The 20,130-nt window shown below is 36.7% G+C and overlaps 1 protein-coding gene and 1 long non-coding RNA gene across 2 annotated transcripts; one reads left to right on the forward strand and one right to left on the reverse strand.

Moving 5' to 3' along the window:
- Positions 1–13,674: 13,674 nt before the first annotated feature.
- Positions 13,675–14,829, reverse strand: LOC126764153 (mediator of RNA polymerase II transcription subunit 7). The gene is made up of 2 exons (XM_050481951.1): positions 14,347–14,829; positions 13,675–14,291 (listed from the first exon to the last, which is right to left on the reverse strand). Exons 1-2 carry the CDS (start codon positions 14,668–14,670, stop codon positions 13,968–13,970), a joined length of 648 nt encoding a protein of 215 aa, XP_050337908.1. The 5' UTR covers positions 14,671–14,829; the 3' UTR covers positions 13,675–13,967.
- Positions 14,830–18,248: 3,419 nt separating this feature from the next.
- On the forward strand, positions 18,249–18,894 carry LOC126764513 (uncharacterized). Its single transcript, XR_007668029.1, has 2 exons — positions 18,249–18,452; positions 18,690–18,894. It is a non-coding gene; the product is annotated as an uncharacterized LOC126764513 (long non-coding RNA).
- The last annotated feature ends 1,236 nt before the right edge of the window (positions 18,895–20,130 follow it).

The following is a 20,130-nucleotide window of genomic DNA, read 5'->3' on the forward strand; positions in this document are numbered from 1 at the left end:
TAGTGTAATATTTGTACATGTAAGCAGCGTTTGAAAAACTACGCTACTCTCGTAGCATTTCATTTTACTCATGCTACCGCTCTCACTTTGTCGGGAGCCACAGCGTAGCTTTAGCATAACAATGTTAAGTATGTGCTCTACTCTGCTCCGTGTTTTGTTTGGTAAAAAACTATAGCTGGAGCGGGAGCAAAAAATTAAATTCTGCGCTATGCTCTGGCGGTAGCAAAAAATTGGGAGCGGTAGCACAGCAGAGCAAATGAAAAATTTCATGTGCTACAGCTCCCGAATGTGTTTGTTGTTTTTTTCTTTTTTGCTATTTTCTGGCATAATATTTGAATTAATTGAATAATTCAAACAAAACAATGTTATGCAAATCATTTTGGCACTTGTTGCGTCAAGTGCCTTTATAAATCTAAAATCAAATATTTTAAGAAATATATTAATAAAGTGAATTATATAATAATTGAATAAATTATACATTTTTTTTTATTATGTAAAATATTTACCAATTTTATATTACCAAAAACATCATCTATTCCAAATGTATTACAATACTCAATTACTATGAATTTTCGAAATTAATTTTAACTATGTACATATACTTTCCCCCTTTTTATATACATTAGGGTGTTTTTTTTTTTTTGAACTATTAATTTTTTTCAGTCCCGTCACGAAATTTCCTTGGAAATACCCCAAAAAAAATTCCCTGAAAATTTTAGCCCTACATATGTGTTAACATTAAGAACTGGACCGAAGCATGTAAAAATTTTCCATAGAAAATACACTACAATCTTGGTTTTTTATCTTTAAATTCCTACAGATCAGAGGTATTTTATGGCATCGCTTTGACTTTAGACGCTGTAGCTCTTGTCAGTTATACAAAAAAATGCGAATTTCGTGGAAAAATCAGGTTTGGATCCCTCGCCTTTATCTTTTGGAATACACGTGGTTATTATTCATCTACTGATTACCGAGCCAGTTTTAACACGTTCGCGTTCATTTGAATTTAGCGGGTGGCTGCCAGATAATCACTTAATTTTTCCATACAAACGTGAAGAGCGGGAATTCTCGCTTTTTTTCTACAGGTTAATTTTTTTAAATAGTCTGAACAAATTAGGGAATTCCCGCCATTACCGGAATTCCCGCATTTAATTTTTCAAGAGCATTTTTATATGTGCGGAAGAAATTGCGGGAATATAGCGCGGGAATTCCCGCAATTGTTTTATTGAAGGAAACATGAATGACGAGAATTCCCGCAATTTACGCGAATGTGTTAATCCATTGCACTGTGTATTTGCAGTTCTATTCTACCATTCCCAATATTTAGTAATTTTATAATTTTTTAGGAAGAATCAGTTTGAAATTGTACGCATATACATACTTCAATGTATATTGCAAAGAATCGAAAAGATTTCTGTATATCTAAAATTATAATAAACCTTTTTATCAACACTCCAATTATTCCGTTATATCTCTATGTTAGATATCGCGTTTGGTTTGTTATGAATGCATTTGCGTCCTTGACCAATAATCTAGCAAAGTATCCGCAGTGCCTTGACGATGAAAATTCCAATGCCATTTTTTGTTGTGATATTAAATATATCGGACGGGCTCGTCTTAAAAAAAAACTACCTGGTTAAGAAGCAAAATCAGTATAACCCATATACTAAGCATGTTTGGAAATGAAAATTTTTACTTACATATTTCTTTCTATTTTTGAATTACTAAAATTTTCAAATGATTCTTACATAAATTTTGAACAAATGCTTATGATTTGAAATATAATTTTTGTATTTATGAGCTGTATTGAATTTTAGCATAAAGAGATAAAATGTATCCTATGTCCTTACCCTGCTTCTATACTACCTCCCCACCAATTTTAAGCCAAATCGGTTCAGCCGTTCTTGAGTTATAAACGACTGTCTTTTATATACCAACTTGTACCATACTTGTAAATGCCAGAAAATAGCAAAAAAGAAAAAAAAAAACAACAAACACATTCGGGAGCTGTAGCACATGAAATTTTTCATTTGCTCTGCTGTGCTACCGCTCCCAATTTTTTGCTACCGCTACGCCAGAGCATAGCGCAGAATTTAATTTTTTGCTCCCGCTCCAGCTATTTACCTAACAAAACTCGGAGCAGAGTAGAGCACATACTTTACATTGTTATACTAAGGCTACGCTGTGGCTCCCGACAAAGTGATAGCGGTAGCGATAGCATAGCAATAATTTTAGAAATTTTGCTGCTACGGAGTAGTAAATGAGAACCCTGCATGTAAGTATAAACAAAGAACAGTTTCGCCAGTCACTTCAATCTTTCCAATCGCTAAAAGTGAATGCAGAACAAAATATATAGTATTACAAAATGTTGGGTAAACACTTTAAACAAACAACTTTTGTAGTATTTATTTAATGTTCCCGAATTTTTTTTAACATATTTTCAAACGGGAAGGCGTTTAAAACATTAATGGACATGAATGGCACAAATGGTCAGGGCATTGGGACGAGTCCTTTGGCGGAATGGATGTAAAAAGTGAGCGATTTACCAACGTCTGAAGGTAATGAAACAAAACTTGACGAATATATTAATGACATTTATAATAAAGTGGGAGAGTGTAAGTTAACAACAAATACTTAATAGTTATACTTATATCCTATTATTATTTAACATTTCCTTAAACAAACGTCATAGTTATGTTGAAAGCATATCCAGTATAACCATATCTTACTTGGGTGAGTGCCAGCTGGAGCGCAGCAGACATTCGAGACCAAAAGTAAATAAATTTGTAGAATTAACTGTTTCATTCCCTAAGCTGTAATCACAACTTGTTTGTATGGCTTTGAAGAAAGATTTATTTATATTAAGAACTCTGATAAAAGAGTTCGGTTCATTTTCATTTCAGCTTTTCACTGTTATTTCGAATGTTTCAAATCTTGGATTACATAAGGCCGAAAGTCATCTATTTTGGTGGAAGTTTATGGTAAGCATGTACTAGCTGAGCTTGCGGGCTCAAAGTGGTGTGCACGATTTAAAAGCGGTGATTTTGACTTAATAGACTAAGAACGTCCTGGGCGGCCTTCTTCTTCTTCTTAATTGGCGTAGACACCGCTTACGCGATTATAGCCGAGTTAACAACAGCGCGCCAGTCGTTTCTCCTTTTCGCTACGTGGCGCCAATTGGATATTCCAAGCGTAGCCAGGTCCTTCTCCACTTGGTCCTTCCAACGGAGTGGAGGTCTTCCTCTTCCTCTGCTTCCCCCGGCGGGTACAGCGTCGAATACTTTCAGAGCTGGAGTGTTTTTGTCCATTCGGACAACATGACCTAGCCAGCGTAGCCGCTGTCTTTTAATTCGCTGAACTATGTCAATGTCGTCGTATATCTCGTACAGCTCATCGTTCCATCGAATGCGATATTCGCCGTGGCCAATGCGCAAAGGACCATAAATCTTTCGCAGAATTTTTCTCTCGAAAACTCGTAACGTCGACTCATCGGTTGCTGTCATCGCCCAAGCCTCTGCACCATATAGCAGGACGGGAATTATGAGCGACTTATAGAGTTCAGCTTTTGTTCGTCGAGAGAGGACTTTACTTTTCAATTGCCTACTCAGTCCGAAGTAGCACCTGTTGGCAAGAGCAATCCTGCGTTGGATTTCCAGGCTGACATTATTAGTGGTGTTAATGCTGGTTCCTAAATAGACGAAATTATCTACAACTTCAAAGTTATGACTGTCAACAGTGACGTGAGAGCCAAGTCGCGAGTGCGACGACTGTTTGTTTGATGACAGGAGATATTTCGTTTTGCCCTCGTTCACTACCAGACCCATTTTCTGTGCTTCCTTGTCCAGCCTGGAGAAAGCAGAACTAACGGCGCGGGTGTTGAGGCCGATGATATCAATATCGTCGGCATACGCCAGCAGCTGTTCACTCTTATAGAAGATGGTACCTTCTCTGTTTAGTTCTGCAGCTCGTACTATTTTCTCCAGAAGCAGGTTGAAGAAGTCGCACGATAGGGAGTCGCCTTGTCTGAAACCTCGTTTGGTATCGAACGGCTCGGAGAGGTCCTTCCCGATCCTGACGGAGCTTTTGGTGTTGCTCAACGTCAGTTTACACAGCCGTATTAGTTTTGCGGGGATACCAAATTCAGACATCGCGGCATAAAGGCAGCTCCTTTTCGTGCTGTCGAAAGCAGCTTTGAAATCGACGAAGAGGTGGTGTGTGTCGATTCTCCTTCCACGGGTCTTTTCCAAGATTTGGCGCATGGTGAATATCTGGTCGGTTGTTGATTTTCCAGGTCTGAAGCCACACTGATAAGGTCCAATCAGTTTGTTGACGGTGGGCTTTAATCTTTCACACAATACGTTCGATAGAACCTTATATGCGATGTTGAGGAGGCTAATCCCACGGTAGTTGGCGCAGATTGTGGGGTCTCCTTTTTATCCGTCGGCCCCTGCCGCTTTGTTGTTCTTCAGGCGGGCAATTGCTATTCGAACTTCTTCATGGTCGGGTAATGGTACGTCTGCTCCATCGTCATCGATTGGGGAATCGGGTTCTCCTTCTCCTGGTGTTGTGCGTTCACTGCCATTCAGCAGGCTGGAGAAGTGTTCCCTCCATAATTTAAGTATACTCTGGGCATCAGTGACTAGATCACCTTTGGGGGTTCTACAAGAGTATGCTCCGGTCTTGAAACCTTCTGTAAGCCGCCGCATTTTTTCGTAGAATTTTCGAGCATTACCCCTGTCGGCCAGCTTATCAAGCTCTTCATACTCACGCATTTCGGCCTCTTTCTTTTTCTGTCTGCAGATGCGTCTCGCTTCCTTCTTCAATTCTCGGTATCTATCCCATCCCGCACGTGTTGTGGTCGATCGTAACGTTGCGAGGTAGGCAGCCTGTTTTCTCTCCGCTGCGGCGCGGCACTCCTCGTCGTACCAGGTGTTCTTTTGCACTTTCCGAAAACCAAGGGTTTCGGATGCAGCTGTACGTAAGGAGTTTGAAATGCCGTCCCACAGTTCCCTTATACCGAGTTGTTGATGAGTGCTCTCAGAGAGCAGGAGTGCAAGCCGAGTAGAAAATCGTTCGGCAGTCTGTTGTGATTGCAGCTTTTCGACGTCGAACCTTCCTTGTGTTTGTTGGCGTGCGTTTTTTGCTGCACAGAGGCGGGTGCGAATCTTGGCTGCAACAAGATAGTGGTCCGAGTCGATGTTAGGACCTCGGAGCGCACGCACATCTAAAACACTGGAGACGTGTCTTCCGTCTATCACAACATGATCGATCTGGTTGGTAGTTTTTCGATCCGGAGACAGCCAGGTAGCTTGATGAATTTTTTTGTGCTGGAATCTAGTACTACAGATAACCATATTTCGGGCCCCGGCGAAGTCGATCAGCCTCAACCCATTTGGGGATGTTTCCTCGTGGAGGCTGAATTTACCGACCGTAGTGCCAAAGATACCTTCTTTGCCCACCCTGGCGTTGAAGTCGCCAAGCACGATTTTGACATCGTGGCGGGGGCATCTCTCATAAGAGCGTTCCAAGCACTCATAAAAGGCATCTTTGGTCACATCGTCCTTCTCATCCGTCGGAGCGTGGGCGCAGATCAGCGATATGTTGAAGAACCTCGCTTTGATGCGGATTGTGGCTAGACGTTCATTCACCGGAGTGAATGATAGTACTCGGCGACGGAGTCTCTCTCCCACCACGAATCCCACACCAAACTTGCGCTCCTTTATATGGCCACTGTAGTAAATGTCACAAGGACCTACTCGTCTCTGTCCTTGTCCCGTCCATCGCATTTCTTGGACGGCGGTGATGTCAGCCTTTGTTTTTACGAGGACATCAACCAGCTGGGCAGCGGCACCTTCCCAATTAAGGGACCGGACATTCCAGGTGCATGCCCTTAATTCGTAGTCCTTCTTTCGTTTGCCATGGTCGTCATCAAAAGGGGGGTCTCTCATCCGAGGCTGCTGTTTTTTTTTCATTGGGGTGAGCTTTTTACGTGGCGGGTCCCAAACCCAGCGCACAACCCTATGCAGGGGTGTTTCGCCTTCTCACTTTAGCTCACCTTCGAACGGATGTTCTTAGGCTACCCAGAGGATACTTGGTCAAAGACCGGAAGTCGTGAGCTGCTTGAGTCATATGTAAAAGAATCGTTTCTGGCCACTCCCAAGTGAATGGCGATCAGAGAACTTTCCTCACTTGCGTGAACTTCTACACATGACCCCATCCTCCTGGGCGGCCTTACTCGACAAAAATTGTAACAAACATAAGAAACCCTCACAGAATCTTTGGGAGTCACTCAGGCAGCCATATCAAATCGTTTAAATGCTGTTTGAACGCAATAGAAATAACTTAGTTTTGCGTGTTTGTGACTGGTGATGAAGAATGGATCCACTATGGCAACCATAAACGCAAACATCATAGATGAAACTTGACCAATCAGCCAAAGCTGAATTTCTATGATTTATTTAAATTACTCAATACTAATAGTTCTAAATTAATTAAAAAAAAGATTGTTAAATTAGCTTACAAGTTATGCGTAATTACTGAAAATGGGAGACTTAAGCAGTGCTTAAGTAAAAGCTGATTTTTGTTTTTAATTGTTTTGAATTTTTAGTTGTTTGTGAAAAGAAGTATAATAAGAAATAAGAAATTATATTTTGTAAAAAAAATATGGAATCGGATTGGGATTGCGATTTTGATTCATGCACATCATCATGCACTATCGCCAGAACAAATGTTTTTGCTTACATTGCACTTTTATGCTACGGGAAGTATGTTGAGGACAGTAGGAGATTTATTTGGAGTATCAAAAATGCGGTATCAAGAGTTAAACAGTAGTTTCGCACCACATAGCCCAATTGAAAGACCATCACATTTATATACCAAAAACGAAAAGAGACCTGAAAATGTCCCAGAGAGACTTTTTTAAATTAGCTAAATTTCCTCGAGTGTTCGCAGTAATTGATTGCACTCATGTAAAAACAATTTCTCCAGGTAAAGAAAGTCCAAAAAAATACTTCTCTCAAAACCTTTTTTTATACAGGTGGGGAAGATGCAGAGCTATTTCGTAATAGAAAATGTATATGTATTTTCCATCAACGTCCAGACGTTATGTGATAATAATCTCCGGATGATAGACATCGTTGCACGGTGGCCTGGATCAACTCATGATGCTAATATTTTCCGTAACTCTGGGATTCGTTGTCGATTAGAATCCGGAGAGTTTGGTTCTGGAATAGTTGTTGCAGACAGTGGTTTTGAAATTAACCACTTCGTGAAAACGCCACTAATGCATGTCTCTGCCGACTGCCGAAAATCTTTTTACCGAGTCTCATATAAGAACTCGGAATTGTGTCGAGCGTGGGTATCCGGTATTATCACTGGGCTTGCGCTTGCACCTAGAAAAAACTCAAAGCATTATTGTTGCAGCAGCGGTATTACACAACATCTTCCGCAATAATCGCGATATAAAAATGCCGCCACTATATAAATGAAATTGAAGATGTTGTAAATAAAATGATTAATATACCCAATAATCGCACTGCTGAAAGTCATACAATAAATAATGTTACCAGAAAATAACGAAATTAAATTAATAAAGAAATTAATAGATAATTACTTCAGTTTATTGTAGTTTAATAAATACGTTTATAATTTTACATATATTTATTTTTTATTTCACCCGTCCAGCTCCTTTTTCTTTCGTTCTAAATCTACTGCTAAAATTTTAATTTCAAAATCATGTTTTTCATTCAGCTACTTCATTGATAAGTTGTTACTTTCTTCAAATAACTTCATGCTTTGTTCGTGCTCCGCATACATTATTTTTGTTTCCGCTTTATATTTTCTTCCTGTTCATTTTGCTTTCATATCTGCTAACTTTGCCCAAGCATTTTTCGCAGATCTTTGTGGTTTTTCTTAAAATTTTAGTTTTGAATTTTTTGCTGTTTTCAACTTGCTGGGATCATATTCGTTTCAAAGCTGGTTTGATTCAACGTTTAATGTAACGTTGTCGGATTCTAAAATAAATTTCTTTGTAATGTTTCTGGTAATTTTTTACTTTAACATTCTTTATTATTTTCCACTTCAGTACTGTTTTCGAAATCCACTATGCTTCTAATGTATCTTCCTCCAATATCACGGATTCTATTTTAGAGAAATGATAAAATCAAACATTGGAAATATCATGGAAATAAAATCAAGTGTATAAACTCGCTATCAATATGTACGACAATTACATCATTGTCATACACACTTGCTTCTCATGCAACACATTCAAAAGCTTTTCATCAAATTCAGTTAACAATTTCTTTGATGGTGGTCCTCGTTCAGTTAAATAAAGAGATTTTTTATCCTTTGCAGTTCGCTTTGGGTCGGCTTTAGTATACCGTCCCAGGATTTCGGAAATAAAATGGGTATGGTCGGATAGAGGAGACCCTCCAGATCACGAATATGTATGGTTACAGCCGCAGGAAGCGTATAGTTTTCGAGATATTCGCGTTTAAATTTGAAAATTTACAATATTTTAATTACATATTTTCTATATATAAAATTAATTTTGCACTTATACTTTTCACTTTTATATCCACTAACACTTCACTAATTCATTTGTACACATTTATTTTATATAATATAGTGCAAAAATAGCTTTTAATATACATTTAAATTATTGTTGAATTATGATTATTTAAGAATAACAAATGAATTACAAACAAAAATATAAGTGCAAAATTAATTTTATACATCGAAAATATGTAATTAAAATATTGCAAATTTTCAACCTTAAACGCGAAAATCTCGAAAACTATAAGCTTCTTGCGGCTATAACTATATATGTATATCCTTGATCAGGATAATCTCCTATATCCGACCATATCCTTTTTATCCTTGAAATCCTGGGACGGTATACTAAATTCTTCCCCAAATTCTCCGAGTCTCAAGAGATCAATTTACGTTGCTATTGTCCTTGATCAAAGACAGTACACAGTTTAACAACGCTCAATCCATTAGGCAATTTTCAGTAGAACTACAGAAAGCTATAACCTTATATCGTTTAGGTTCATCGGGTGAAAGTGCAGCGGTTTTCAAAAAACCGAATCTATTCCATAAGCCACAAGTTGTATGCGATTAACAGTTAAGGATTCGGCATGTAGTAGCGGGACACTTTGGTAGAGTACACGATGCTCGCATGTTTCGTACTAGTGCTCTCTCCCCTCAGGAAGGCTCACTTTTTTCTTCTTCTCAATGGCTAGCAGGAGATTCTGCTTATCCACTGCTGACCACTCTTATCAAGCCATTTCGAACAAATTCACAACAAATGGACTATTCAAAGCGTAATGCTTTCAACATGCGTCATAGCAGATATCACGTGAGGATTGAACATTGCTTTGGGATTTTAAAAGAACGCTTTGGCAGCCTCAAAGAATTAAGAATACGTATTCAGGACGAAAAAAATCATATTCTATGTTCCAACTGGTTTATTGTTTGCTGTATATTGCATAACATCTACCGAGCTACTTCTAACAATATTGAATACGTAGACAATATAGTTGTCGATAGCGACGAAGAATCAGATGAATTTTCTTCACATGAAAATGGCCGACGAATAACTAAGGCAAAAGCCGAGCGCAAATCTTTGTACACAATAATGTTTGGTGATCAATAAAACGTAAATTAGTAATATATGTACTATGTTATACATAGTGGTATTAGGTATACCAACTCTATTTTTGATATAACTATTTATATAAGTTCATACTTACGAAACCTAAAGAAATAATAATAATAATAATAAACTGCCATAAGTAATCAGAAATAAATACAAATGTAATTTAGTATATTTAATTGTTTTTATTTTCATTTTTTTTTTTCAATTTCGTACATAGCCACTGTTTCTTTCATTTCTAATTCTAACATCTTGCATTTTTCATCAGTTTCAATTCTTTTCAATTCTATGTCTAATTTTTTTGACTCAATATCTAACTTTTTTTCCTGAATTTTCTTTTCCTCCTCGAATTTATACTTATCAAATTCCAGCTTCCTCGCTTCCATAGCATTTTTTTCTGCTTGGATAGCCGCCAATTGTCCAACGGATGATTTCGGAGGCCGAATTGACCGTTGGTATGTTGATACCGGTGTGGAGATTGGTGCGATCGAAGGTTCGGCATTTGATGGCGCAGCAGGTACATATTCTTCTTCCAAGAATTCTACTTCGAATTCTGGCGCAGGACTAACTGGACATAACTGAGGCGAAGGAAGGTTACTTTCAACCAGTAATGGGTGCATGGCCGGCAACCGCTTTCTAAATATTTCCCTCAGCTGGTCGTATTTTGGACACATTTTAGCAATTTTTGCTGAAATCAGTAAAAAATGTTTTATTTACAATAAATTTAAAATATCTGTATAATACTAACCTTCGATGGTTCTGCCGTCAGCTTCATCTTGTAGTGCACCTCACTCTCCTTCCACTTCTTGTTTGGCTGCTGCCTTTTCCTCTTAACTGGGAGCGCATCTTCGGTATTCTTTCTTATGGAAAACTGTAAAAATTCTTTAGAATTTAAATAGAAATTATAAAATATATTTAAAACTAACCTTCCTCAACAATTTAACGACGTAATGTCTTTATGTAAAATGACAGCTAAAACAGGGTTGCAATTATATTTTTGCGTGACATTGCACGCAAATGAACATGGGTTTTGGTCTGACATACTTTACAGCCATTGCAAATAATTTTCTGCGTGTGTTTGTTGTTGTGCCGGTGCACCAAGAGGAAATATATGCAATTCTTGCACCGTGCAAGGGTTTTGCAAGAGCAAGAGGATACCCCTAGTATGTTACGGGTAACAAATTCTTTTGTTAGCGCATAGCTTACCTATGTGTTATGGATAACAAAAAGTATTTGTTACCCGAATATGTGTTAGTGTTATTATTTTCGTTATTATTCGCTTGCTCTTGCAAGATTGCAGATTGCAACAAGAAAAAACGTTAACTTCGGTTGCACCGAAGCTAAATACCCTTCACAGGTGCATTTCTGTTAGTAACTATGTGTTCAGTTTGGATGGAAGCTATATGCTATAGTAATCCCTTCTGAACAATTTTTTTGGAGATTTTATTGTTATCTTAAGCAGTAATCCATGCCAAATTTCGTGAAGATACCACGTCAAATGCGAAAGTTTTCCATACAAGCAATTGATTCCGATCGTTTGATTTGTATGGCAGATTTATGCTATAGTTAACCGATCTGAACAATTTCTTCGGATATTACATTGCTGCCTTAGAAAATAATCTGTACCAAATTTTGTGAATATATCTTGTCAAATGTGAAAGTTTTCCATACAAGAACTTGTTAAATGTTACAGTTGGTCCGATATCGGCAGTTCCGACAAATGAGCAGCTTCTTGAAGAGAAAATGACGTTTGCAAAGTTTCAAAACGATATCTTAAAAACTAAGGGACTAGTTCGTATGTATACAGGCAGACGGACATGGCTAAATCGACTCAGTTCGACATACTGATCATTTATATACATTATATGGTCTCCGACCCTTCCTTCTGGGTGTTGCAAACTTCGCACAAACTTAATATACCCTGTTCAGGGTATAAAAATACTATTCCGAAATATACAAGGTCACGAGAGCAATTTATTGTGAATGACAACTATGCATGGCTATTGTGAATTGGCGCACCTTCTTCATACATTTTTAAGAAAAAAAACTCTAACAAATCTTTATAATTTAAATAGAAATTATAAAATCTATTTAAAACTTACCTTCCTCAACAATTTAACGGCGTAATATGTCTTTATGTAAAATGACACTAAAACAGGGTTGCAATAATATTTTTGCATATATTGCACGCAAATATACATGAGTTTTGGTCTGACATATTTTACAGCCATTGCAAATAATTTTCTGCGTGTGTTTGTTGTTGTGCCGATGCACCAATAGGAAATATCTGCAATTCTTGCACCGTGCAAGGGTTTTGCAAGAGCAAGAGAATACGCCTAATAAGTTACGACCCTAAAAATTGCGATTCTTATCACACACAAGAAATGAACACCGGGGTAGCGAACCGCTTCACCGCAATCGACCAAACGATAAAAGATCAGATAAAGTATTCTTTAATAAATTTAATTCAAAAATGTCTATGGCCTTAACCTTGCAAATAATTTTATTTTTATTGTCAACTAAAATACAAAAATTTTGTTCATATAAATAATTTTTTGTTTAATTTTTAATGAGATATTCCATTCATTGGTTTCTTGTTTATGTTCTTTATTATTTAAAATTATAAAACACTTAAAATTTAAAAAAAAATTTGCTCACATTTCCATAAATTTGTTTATTACGATTGGTAGTTCGCGTTCGAACGACGATTCGAACGAACGGATACGTTTATATACTCATTCATATCAGATTATGATAGAAGCGTTACGATCACATGTGATAATACGAAATACATGCTTTTACGTGACGAGTGATACGTTCACAGATGTAACGATTCGACCTCAGAATCTTGTGCATCTGAGTTTGCAAAATTGTGCAATTGCAAATATTTACCATCAACAAGGAACGTCTTTTTTGTGGTTTCTGTGCAACCCTTGCAAAGACCATTAATTCACAGCTGATCGGTGAAGAAAAACATTGTTTGTAAACAAAATTTTCGCACAAATTGGAAAATATGCCGAAAAAAAGTTTTGGGGAAAAATTAACTGACCCTTTACTTGATGAAGCTGCTGAAGAAACTATGGACATTGGAGGTAAGAAATATTTTTATGCGACACATAGCACAAATTTCACTTTTACTTCTGGAGCTTCCTTCAAGAAATCCAGTATACTCTGGATTTCTTTTCACCCCACTTTTTATTCGGCTTTTCGTGTTTTAGCCTTATTTTATGCAAACCGGTTTGCTCCATTTCTTCTCTTTGTTTACAATGTTTTTATTTTTGACAGCAGCTGATAATTTGCAAACTACTGTTGCAAATAATACAATGGCGTTTTAGTGTTGCTTATAGCTCTGGCAGACGAGCAAAATTAATACGCATTAAGCAACGTTAATGCTGTTAGGGCTATTATTTGCAAGGGTGTAGCAGGTACATGGCTATACATTTTGTTAGTGTAAAAGCAAAAATATGCTCCCTAATTTGCAATTGCAAAGATGCATGACCATTTGCATCAGATTCTGAATTGCCCTAATCAGAAGCCATTTAACAGTCAATAAAACTTTAGCTACCTTGGTGTTAAAAATGTTCAATCGACAATCTCGAACGCTTTTTTAATATATGGAGCACATCAGTTTCTACACCCAACAAAACTAATATCATTTGCATTTTAATAAATATGCACATAACGGAATTAAATTGTTTTGAATTTTCCTTTATAATTTTTCAGCTATTTAATTATATTTCAATTCTTCAGTTTCTATGCTGGCAAGCTGAAAAGACTGAAAAGAGAGTTTGTTATATCAAACAAGGAGGCATCTAAACTATAATACCCTTCACATGTTCAGGTTTTCTTATAAGAACTTGATTTTTATCAGTTCGTATGACAATATATGCTATACTAATCCATACCGTCAAAGGAATTTCGTCGAAGATTGTACTTTTGCTTTGAACAATAATCTATGTGAAATTTTTTTAACATACCTTGTTCCAACATTGGTAGTATAAAATTAAGTCGGCATGTATCAATGGCAGCATTTGTTTTATGAGCAAGTCATCAATTTATTTCAGCTTTATGGGCAAAGTCATGTATACTTTTAACTGCATTTAACCAGTTATTAAATAAAAAACTAAAGAAAGAATTAAAAATTTAATTCATTGATATGGGCGCACAAAATATACTGCACATCTGAAGAAGCCCTTGGAGTAGTTTTGTCACGTTCACCTTAAAATCTAATTTCATTTCCATTACGTGTGCGAATTATATATTACATATTAAAATATTATAAAACTATTTCTATAAAATATTCGAATGGCTAATCCATCCCGTCAACAATTTTACACATAATGCGATCCAACTGATCACTACGATTATTGGCATTACTATCTTGTGTATCTATTTCCATTTTAACCTTGTCGGTGTTATCAAATTCGTCGTCACGTATTTCGGGTAATACCGCAAAAGCTGTGTTAACTATATCTCTAACTCGTTCCAAATGCTTTTTAAACCTTGTTGTAGTCTCTACACGCTGTCGCTTCTGCATCTCCATCATTACTCGCAAGGTTTCACGTGCCTGATGTGGTCGAAATTCATTCAGCAAATGGTGCATGTGAACAAACAGGAGGCTCAAGTCATCGATCTGTTGTATAAAGTAGAAATTATAACTGTTTTCACCACTAATACAGCAATCTTGCCTTTTCGGTTCTTCGTGGACTATCGGGGTATTGAATCAAAAGATCAATAAGATCTAAAAAATTTACAAATAATGAATGATTGAGTTTTTTCAATTCCTTCCGACGGTCGAAATGAATAGGTATGAGACGTTTTATATTTTGAGATTCCAACGATCGAATCATTTCTTCATTATTGTACTGTATTCCAAACATGCTATAAGTATCCTGCATTGGAGGTGGAGGTCGAGGTGTACGATTTCTCCTTATGTTTTCCTCAGAAAAAAGATTGATGTACTGCGTCGGCGGCAGTGGTAAACTCATAACCTGTGATTCTTGGGTGGCCATTTTTAATACTTTTCTTTTGACTCAATTTCTTTTTTTGATTTTTATTTATTAACCACGAAACGACACTTAATATTAACTGTGTTTGACTAATTTACTATGTTTGAAAAATATCAGGGATAAAAAAATATCGAACTGAAGTTGTCAAAAAATTGACATCTCACAACTTTGTATGACTGGGTTTACACATGAAAGCTTGTTTCGCTGGTGTGAAGAAAATTTTTAGGTATTGCCCAATGCGTTTAAACGGGTGACAATAGAGGTATTCTCTTACTCTTGCAAAACCCTTGTACGGTGCAAGAATTGCATATATTTTCTTTTGGTGCACCAGCACAACAACAAACAACGCAGAAAATTATTTGCAATGGCTGTAAAATATGTCAGACCAAAACCCATGTATATTTGCGTGCAATGTCACGCAAAAATATAATTGCAACCCTGTTTTAGCTTTCATTTTACATAAAGACATACTACGTCGTTAAATTGTTGAGGAAGGTAAGTTTTACATAGATTTTATAATTTCTATATAAATTATAAAGATTTGTTAAAGTTTTTTTTTGTTAAAAATGTATGCATAAGGTGCGCCAATTCACAATAGCCATGAATAATAGTCATTAACAATAAATTGACCGAATCAGCCGTTCATATATCACTAGATTCTGCAATGGGTGCTCTCGTGCCCTTGTATATTTCGGTATAGTACTTTTGCAATCTGCAATCATGCAAGAGCAAGCGAATACCCCTAATAAATCACTAAGACGAATCCCTGCAAGACGGAGGTAACAGATTGCACAAACACATTGAAACACTTTCAGCTGTTCACTAACACTGTTACATTTTCTGGAATTTTCAATTGAATGGGAGATTACGCAAGTAAGATAGAGACAAACTATCGACATTCTAAACATATTAGGGGTATTCTCTTGCTCTTGCAAAACCCTTGCACGGTGCAGGAATTGCATATATTTCCTCTTGGTGTACCGGCACAACAACAAACACACGCAGAAAATTATTTGCAATGGCTGTAAAATATGTCAGACCAAAACCTATGTATATTTGCGTGCAAAAATATAATTGCAACCCTGTTTCAGTAATCATTTTACATAAAGACATATTACGTCGTTAAATTTGAGGAAGATAAGTTTTAAATGGATTTTATAATTTCTAATTAAATTATAAAGATTTGTTACAGTTTTTTTTGTTAAAAATGTATGCAAAAGGTGCGTCAATTCACAATAGCCATGCATAATAGTCATTAACAATAAATTGACCGAATCAGCCGTTCATTTATCACTAGATTCTGCAATGGGTGCTCTCGTGCTCTTGTATATTTCGGTATAGTATTTTTGCAATCTGCAATCTTGCAAGAGCAAGAGAATACCCCTATTGTAATGTGAACTTGCTAGAATAGGAAAGACGAATAACCAATTTTTCAAGAAGAAGAAAACGAAAAGCGCAGTTTATTTTGGATTTTAAAGAGGTAAGTTTGTTATTTGATATTTTATAATTAATTTCTTATATGTATATTATTAATTTCTTTTACATATTATAGAGAAAAGGAAAAAGCTTAAGAAGGAGAAAGGCAGTGTGACCGGCGTACTGCGTGGTATGCTTTCTGACGATGTAATGTACCACTACAATTTAGAGGGGCGCAAGGAGAAGGGATCCCTACTAAAGCTAAAGGTCGTAGGGTTAGTTTTTGGTACGTTTTTTTACGGATATATATTTTAATGCCTTAAATTATACCGTTTCATTTTAAGGTTGGTACGCAGCTCTCAAGTAATTGCTCAAGAAAAAAAATACATTATTTCTCAAGTAATTTTGACAGCTGGTTACGCATTGTGAATGATCTACATTAGAAGAGCAAGAGAGAATAAACAAAGAAAACAAACTTTGTGCGTAATATGTATGTGTGTATGTGTATGGTAACATAAATATTTTCATTGAGATTTAAGAAATGTTGTTGATGATTGGTAGGTTTTATACAACATTTCAAAATGGAATATACTTCATAATAATGATTTCAACTAATTTAGGATGAATTTGACGATTACTTCGAATTTCCTTCAAGAAACAATTGTTGATTTGATGTTTCTTCGCAAAACCAGGTTTGCCATATTCACATTTTACTGAAAAAAAGTATTAAAAATTAGTACTAGATTTCTTGAGAGCTGCGTACTAGCACAAGTAAATTTATCGCAGGAAAGCTTCTTGACCGTTTCTTAAGCGTTTTTTTATATGAAGTTTTTACGTTTCTTGAGAGCTGCGTACTAAGCTATAAATAGGAATTTTTAGAAATACAATTTTTATACTGAAATAAACTTAATTTGTTTTATTTTTCTGTCGAATGTAATAATAATAGGCAAATTATTAATTTAAGTAAATATTTGATTATTTTGATTTTATTATTAAATAAAGCGAAATAATAAAAAAAACTGAATTTTATTTAAAAAAGTTGAATTTGCTAGAAGTAACAAATGGGTAACAGATAATCTTGTTACTGCTTGTTCTTGCTAACATGTTTATATGTTATAGGTAACAAACTGATAACGAAAATAATAACACCAACATATATTCGGGTAACAAATACTTTTTGTTATCCATTACACATAGGTAAGCTATGCGCTAACAAAAGAATTTGTTACCCGTAACATACTAGGGGTATTTTCTTGCTCTTGCAAAACCCTTGCACGGTGCAAGAATTGCATATATTTCCTCTTGGTGCACCGGCACAACAACAAACACACGCAGAAAATTATTTGCAATGGCTGTAAAATATGTCAGACCAAAACTTATGTATATTTGCGTGCAATGTCACGCAAAAATGTAATTGCAACCCTGTTTTAGCTGTCATTATACATAAAGACATTACGTCGTTAAATTGTTGAGGAAGGTAAGTTTTAAATATATTTTATAATTTCTATTTAAATTATAAAGATTTATTAGTTTTTTTTTGTTAAAAATGTATGCAGAAGTTGCGCCAATTCACAATAGCTATCCATAATAGTTATTCACAATAAATTGACCGAATCAGCCGTTCATATATCACTAGATTCTGCAATGGGTGCTCCCGTGCTCTTGTATATTTCGGTATAGTATTTTTGCAATCTGCAATCTTGCAAGAGCAAGAGAATACTCTGTGCAGAGATTTGCTAACAAATGCATGTATTCTGTTAGAACAAGGCAGCATGCGATATTTGCCATTGGTTAGAGCGAGATAACCATTGAACATCAAATAGCTATGTGTTATTTTTTTCCCACTCTCTGAACAAAAGTAACAAATATTTTAACGAATGCAAAAGTGAACAATAACAAGTCGCTTACACGCTCGCTAACAGCTACCCGTCTTGCAGGGATCTTGCAATTGTTTGCATTTCATATTAGGGGGATGCTCTTGCTCTTGCAAAACCCTTCCATGGTGCACGTATTGCATATTTTCCTATATTATATTTGCAATGGCTGTAAAATATATCAGGTCATGTTTATTTTTGTGCAATGGCAAGTAAAAAATAATTGCAACCCTGTACCGTATTGAATAACAGAAGCTAGGAAATCCGTCATAGTTTGGTTAAATTTGGCGTTTCAACAAATAAGTTCTTACTTGATAAATATTTTAATTACGAATTATTATTTTAAATATACCTATATAAAGAAATCAGGGCGATCTTTTTTTTAACTGAAACTTTCTTTTTGCAAATTAACAAGCCGAAAAAAAAATTATTGAAGTAAGTTTACAAAAACTACTGGACATTGCTGGCCATGATATCACAGGATATGTGTTTAAGGTTAGTGACACTTAGTAAATACATTAATATAATAATAAAGTTAGACAAAATAAGCTTAATAAAATTATGAAATTACTTTTGTACAGTTGGTGGTTATACGTTTAATCAAACCACTGCCTTTGAAACTGCAAGATGAAAGAGAAACTTTATTATATCACATATAACATCGAAATTGGAACAGTCACCAATAGCTTTCAACTAACGAGTTTTACTAATATGATATTTTTTCTTCTACAGTTAACCGATGGTTGTGGGATAAAGGTCTTGCGGCGTTATTCGAACCGCATTTAACAAACGTTTAAAGACATGGCATCGCTGGGTCAGTGTTTAACACCATACAAACAGACAATTGTACAAGCATATCGTGCGCATGAAGTAAGTTATTGCAAATGAAAAATGTAACAAAGTAAAAATTCATCTTGAAGATCCGCTATAACGAAGAGATATGGTTGTTGTTGTTTTAACGGAGTATCAATCCCCGTTAGGATGGTAAGGGTTATCCAGGTTGTCGTCGACGTCATCTAGCGATAGGCTCAGGAAACGTGCTGTTTCGACGGCATGCAAAGAGGTGGCCAGTGTAATGCGGAGACTCATTGCATGCAGGACATATATTGGATGTATCTGGGTCTATTCTGGATAAGTAGGAGCTTAACCTGAAACAGTATCCAGAACGAAGCTGCGCTAGGGTCACTCGCGGCAACTCGAGCTCTTCGTCTGCGATAGGTGGTGATTTGACTCCAAGAACGTCATTCAATGGAAGAGAGTCGGTAAAGTTGTTCATAGCTTCACTATGAATGGCGGTCAGTGCCTGTCGAAAGTCAGTTGCGTCCGAAGTTCGGTCGGCGTACTGTTCGATGTCGTCGACGTAGTTAAGGAAAGACCTCTTAATGTTCCTAGGAAGCGGTTCTGCTCCAAGCAGGTGGCTGCAAGGGTGTTTCTACGAAAACATCCTAGCAAGAACTGCTTGGAGAGGAGTTCATTATGCTCCCTAACTGGAAGCATAAGCATCTCACTATGTAGATGTTCCATGGGAGACATCAAGAAGCATCCTGTCATGGTCCGGAGTGCAGTGTTCTGACAAGTCTGAAGTTTCCTCATCTGCGTTCCACTGCATCTAGGCGACCATATTGGTGCAGCGTAAATGAGGACCGGCGGCCGATTGCCTTGTATGTTGTCAACAACGTTCCTTTTTCTTTTCCCCATGTGCCGGCTAGCGACTTGAGGAATTTGTTAGGTTCCTTGAAGTGAGGAAACGAGAAAGGTCGGAGACGTAGTTGTTTACTTTTGAACACATGCCATCGATTCCATTGCCCGACGCCAATATCGTACAATCATCTCCGTTCGAGGCTATGGAAACCCCCTCTGGTGGCTGTGGGAGTTTCGAAATGTAAAAGTTAAACAGTAGCGGGTGCGGAACCCCCTGTTTAATTCTTCTCAGTTTAGATGTTTCAACTCGAAAAAGTACGGATGATTGTCGTCCTGGAGGAAGCGTAGTTTTCTCGATGTCCTAGCGTTGTGTGGTTGACTGTGTCAAAAGCTTTTGGCGTTTCAATTAAAAACACAGCTAAGTGCTGTGGTGGTGCGGAATCCATGCTGGTGGCTGGCTAGGCCCAGGTGGTGAGTGAAGGTCGGGTGTAGCGAGGGCTCGAGTGTCTTTCCTACTGGGGAGAGGAGAGCT

The sequence above is a fragment of the Bactrocera neohumeralis genome, chromosome 2 (assembly GCF_024586455.1).
Source record: "Bactrocera neohumeralis isolate Rockhampton chromosome 2, APGP_CSIRO_Bneo_wtdbg2-racon-allhic-juicebox.fasta_v2, whole genome shotgun sequence".
NCBI classification, from domain to species: Eukaryota; Metazoa; Arthropoda; class Insecta; order Diptera; family Tephritidae; genus Bactrocera; species Bactrocera neohumeralis.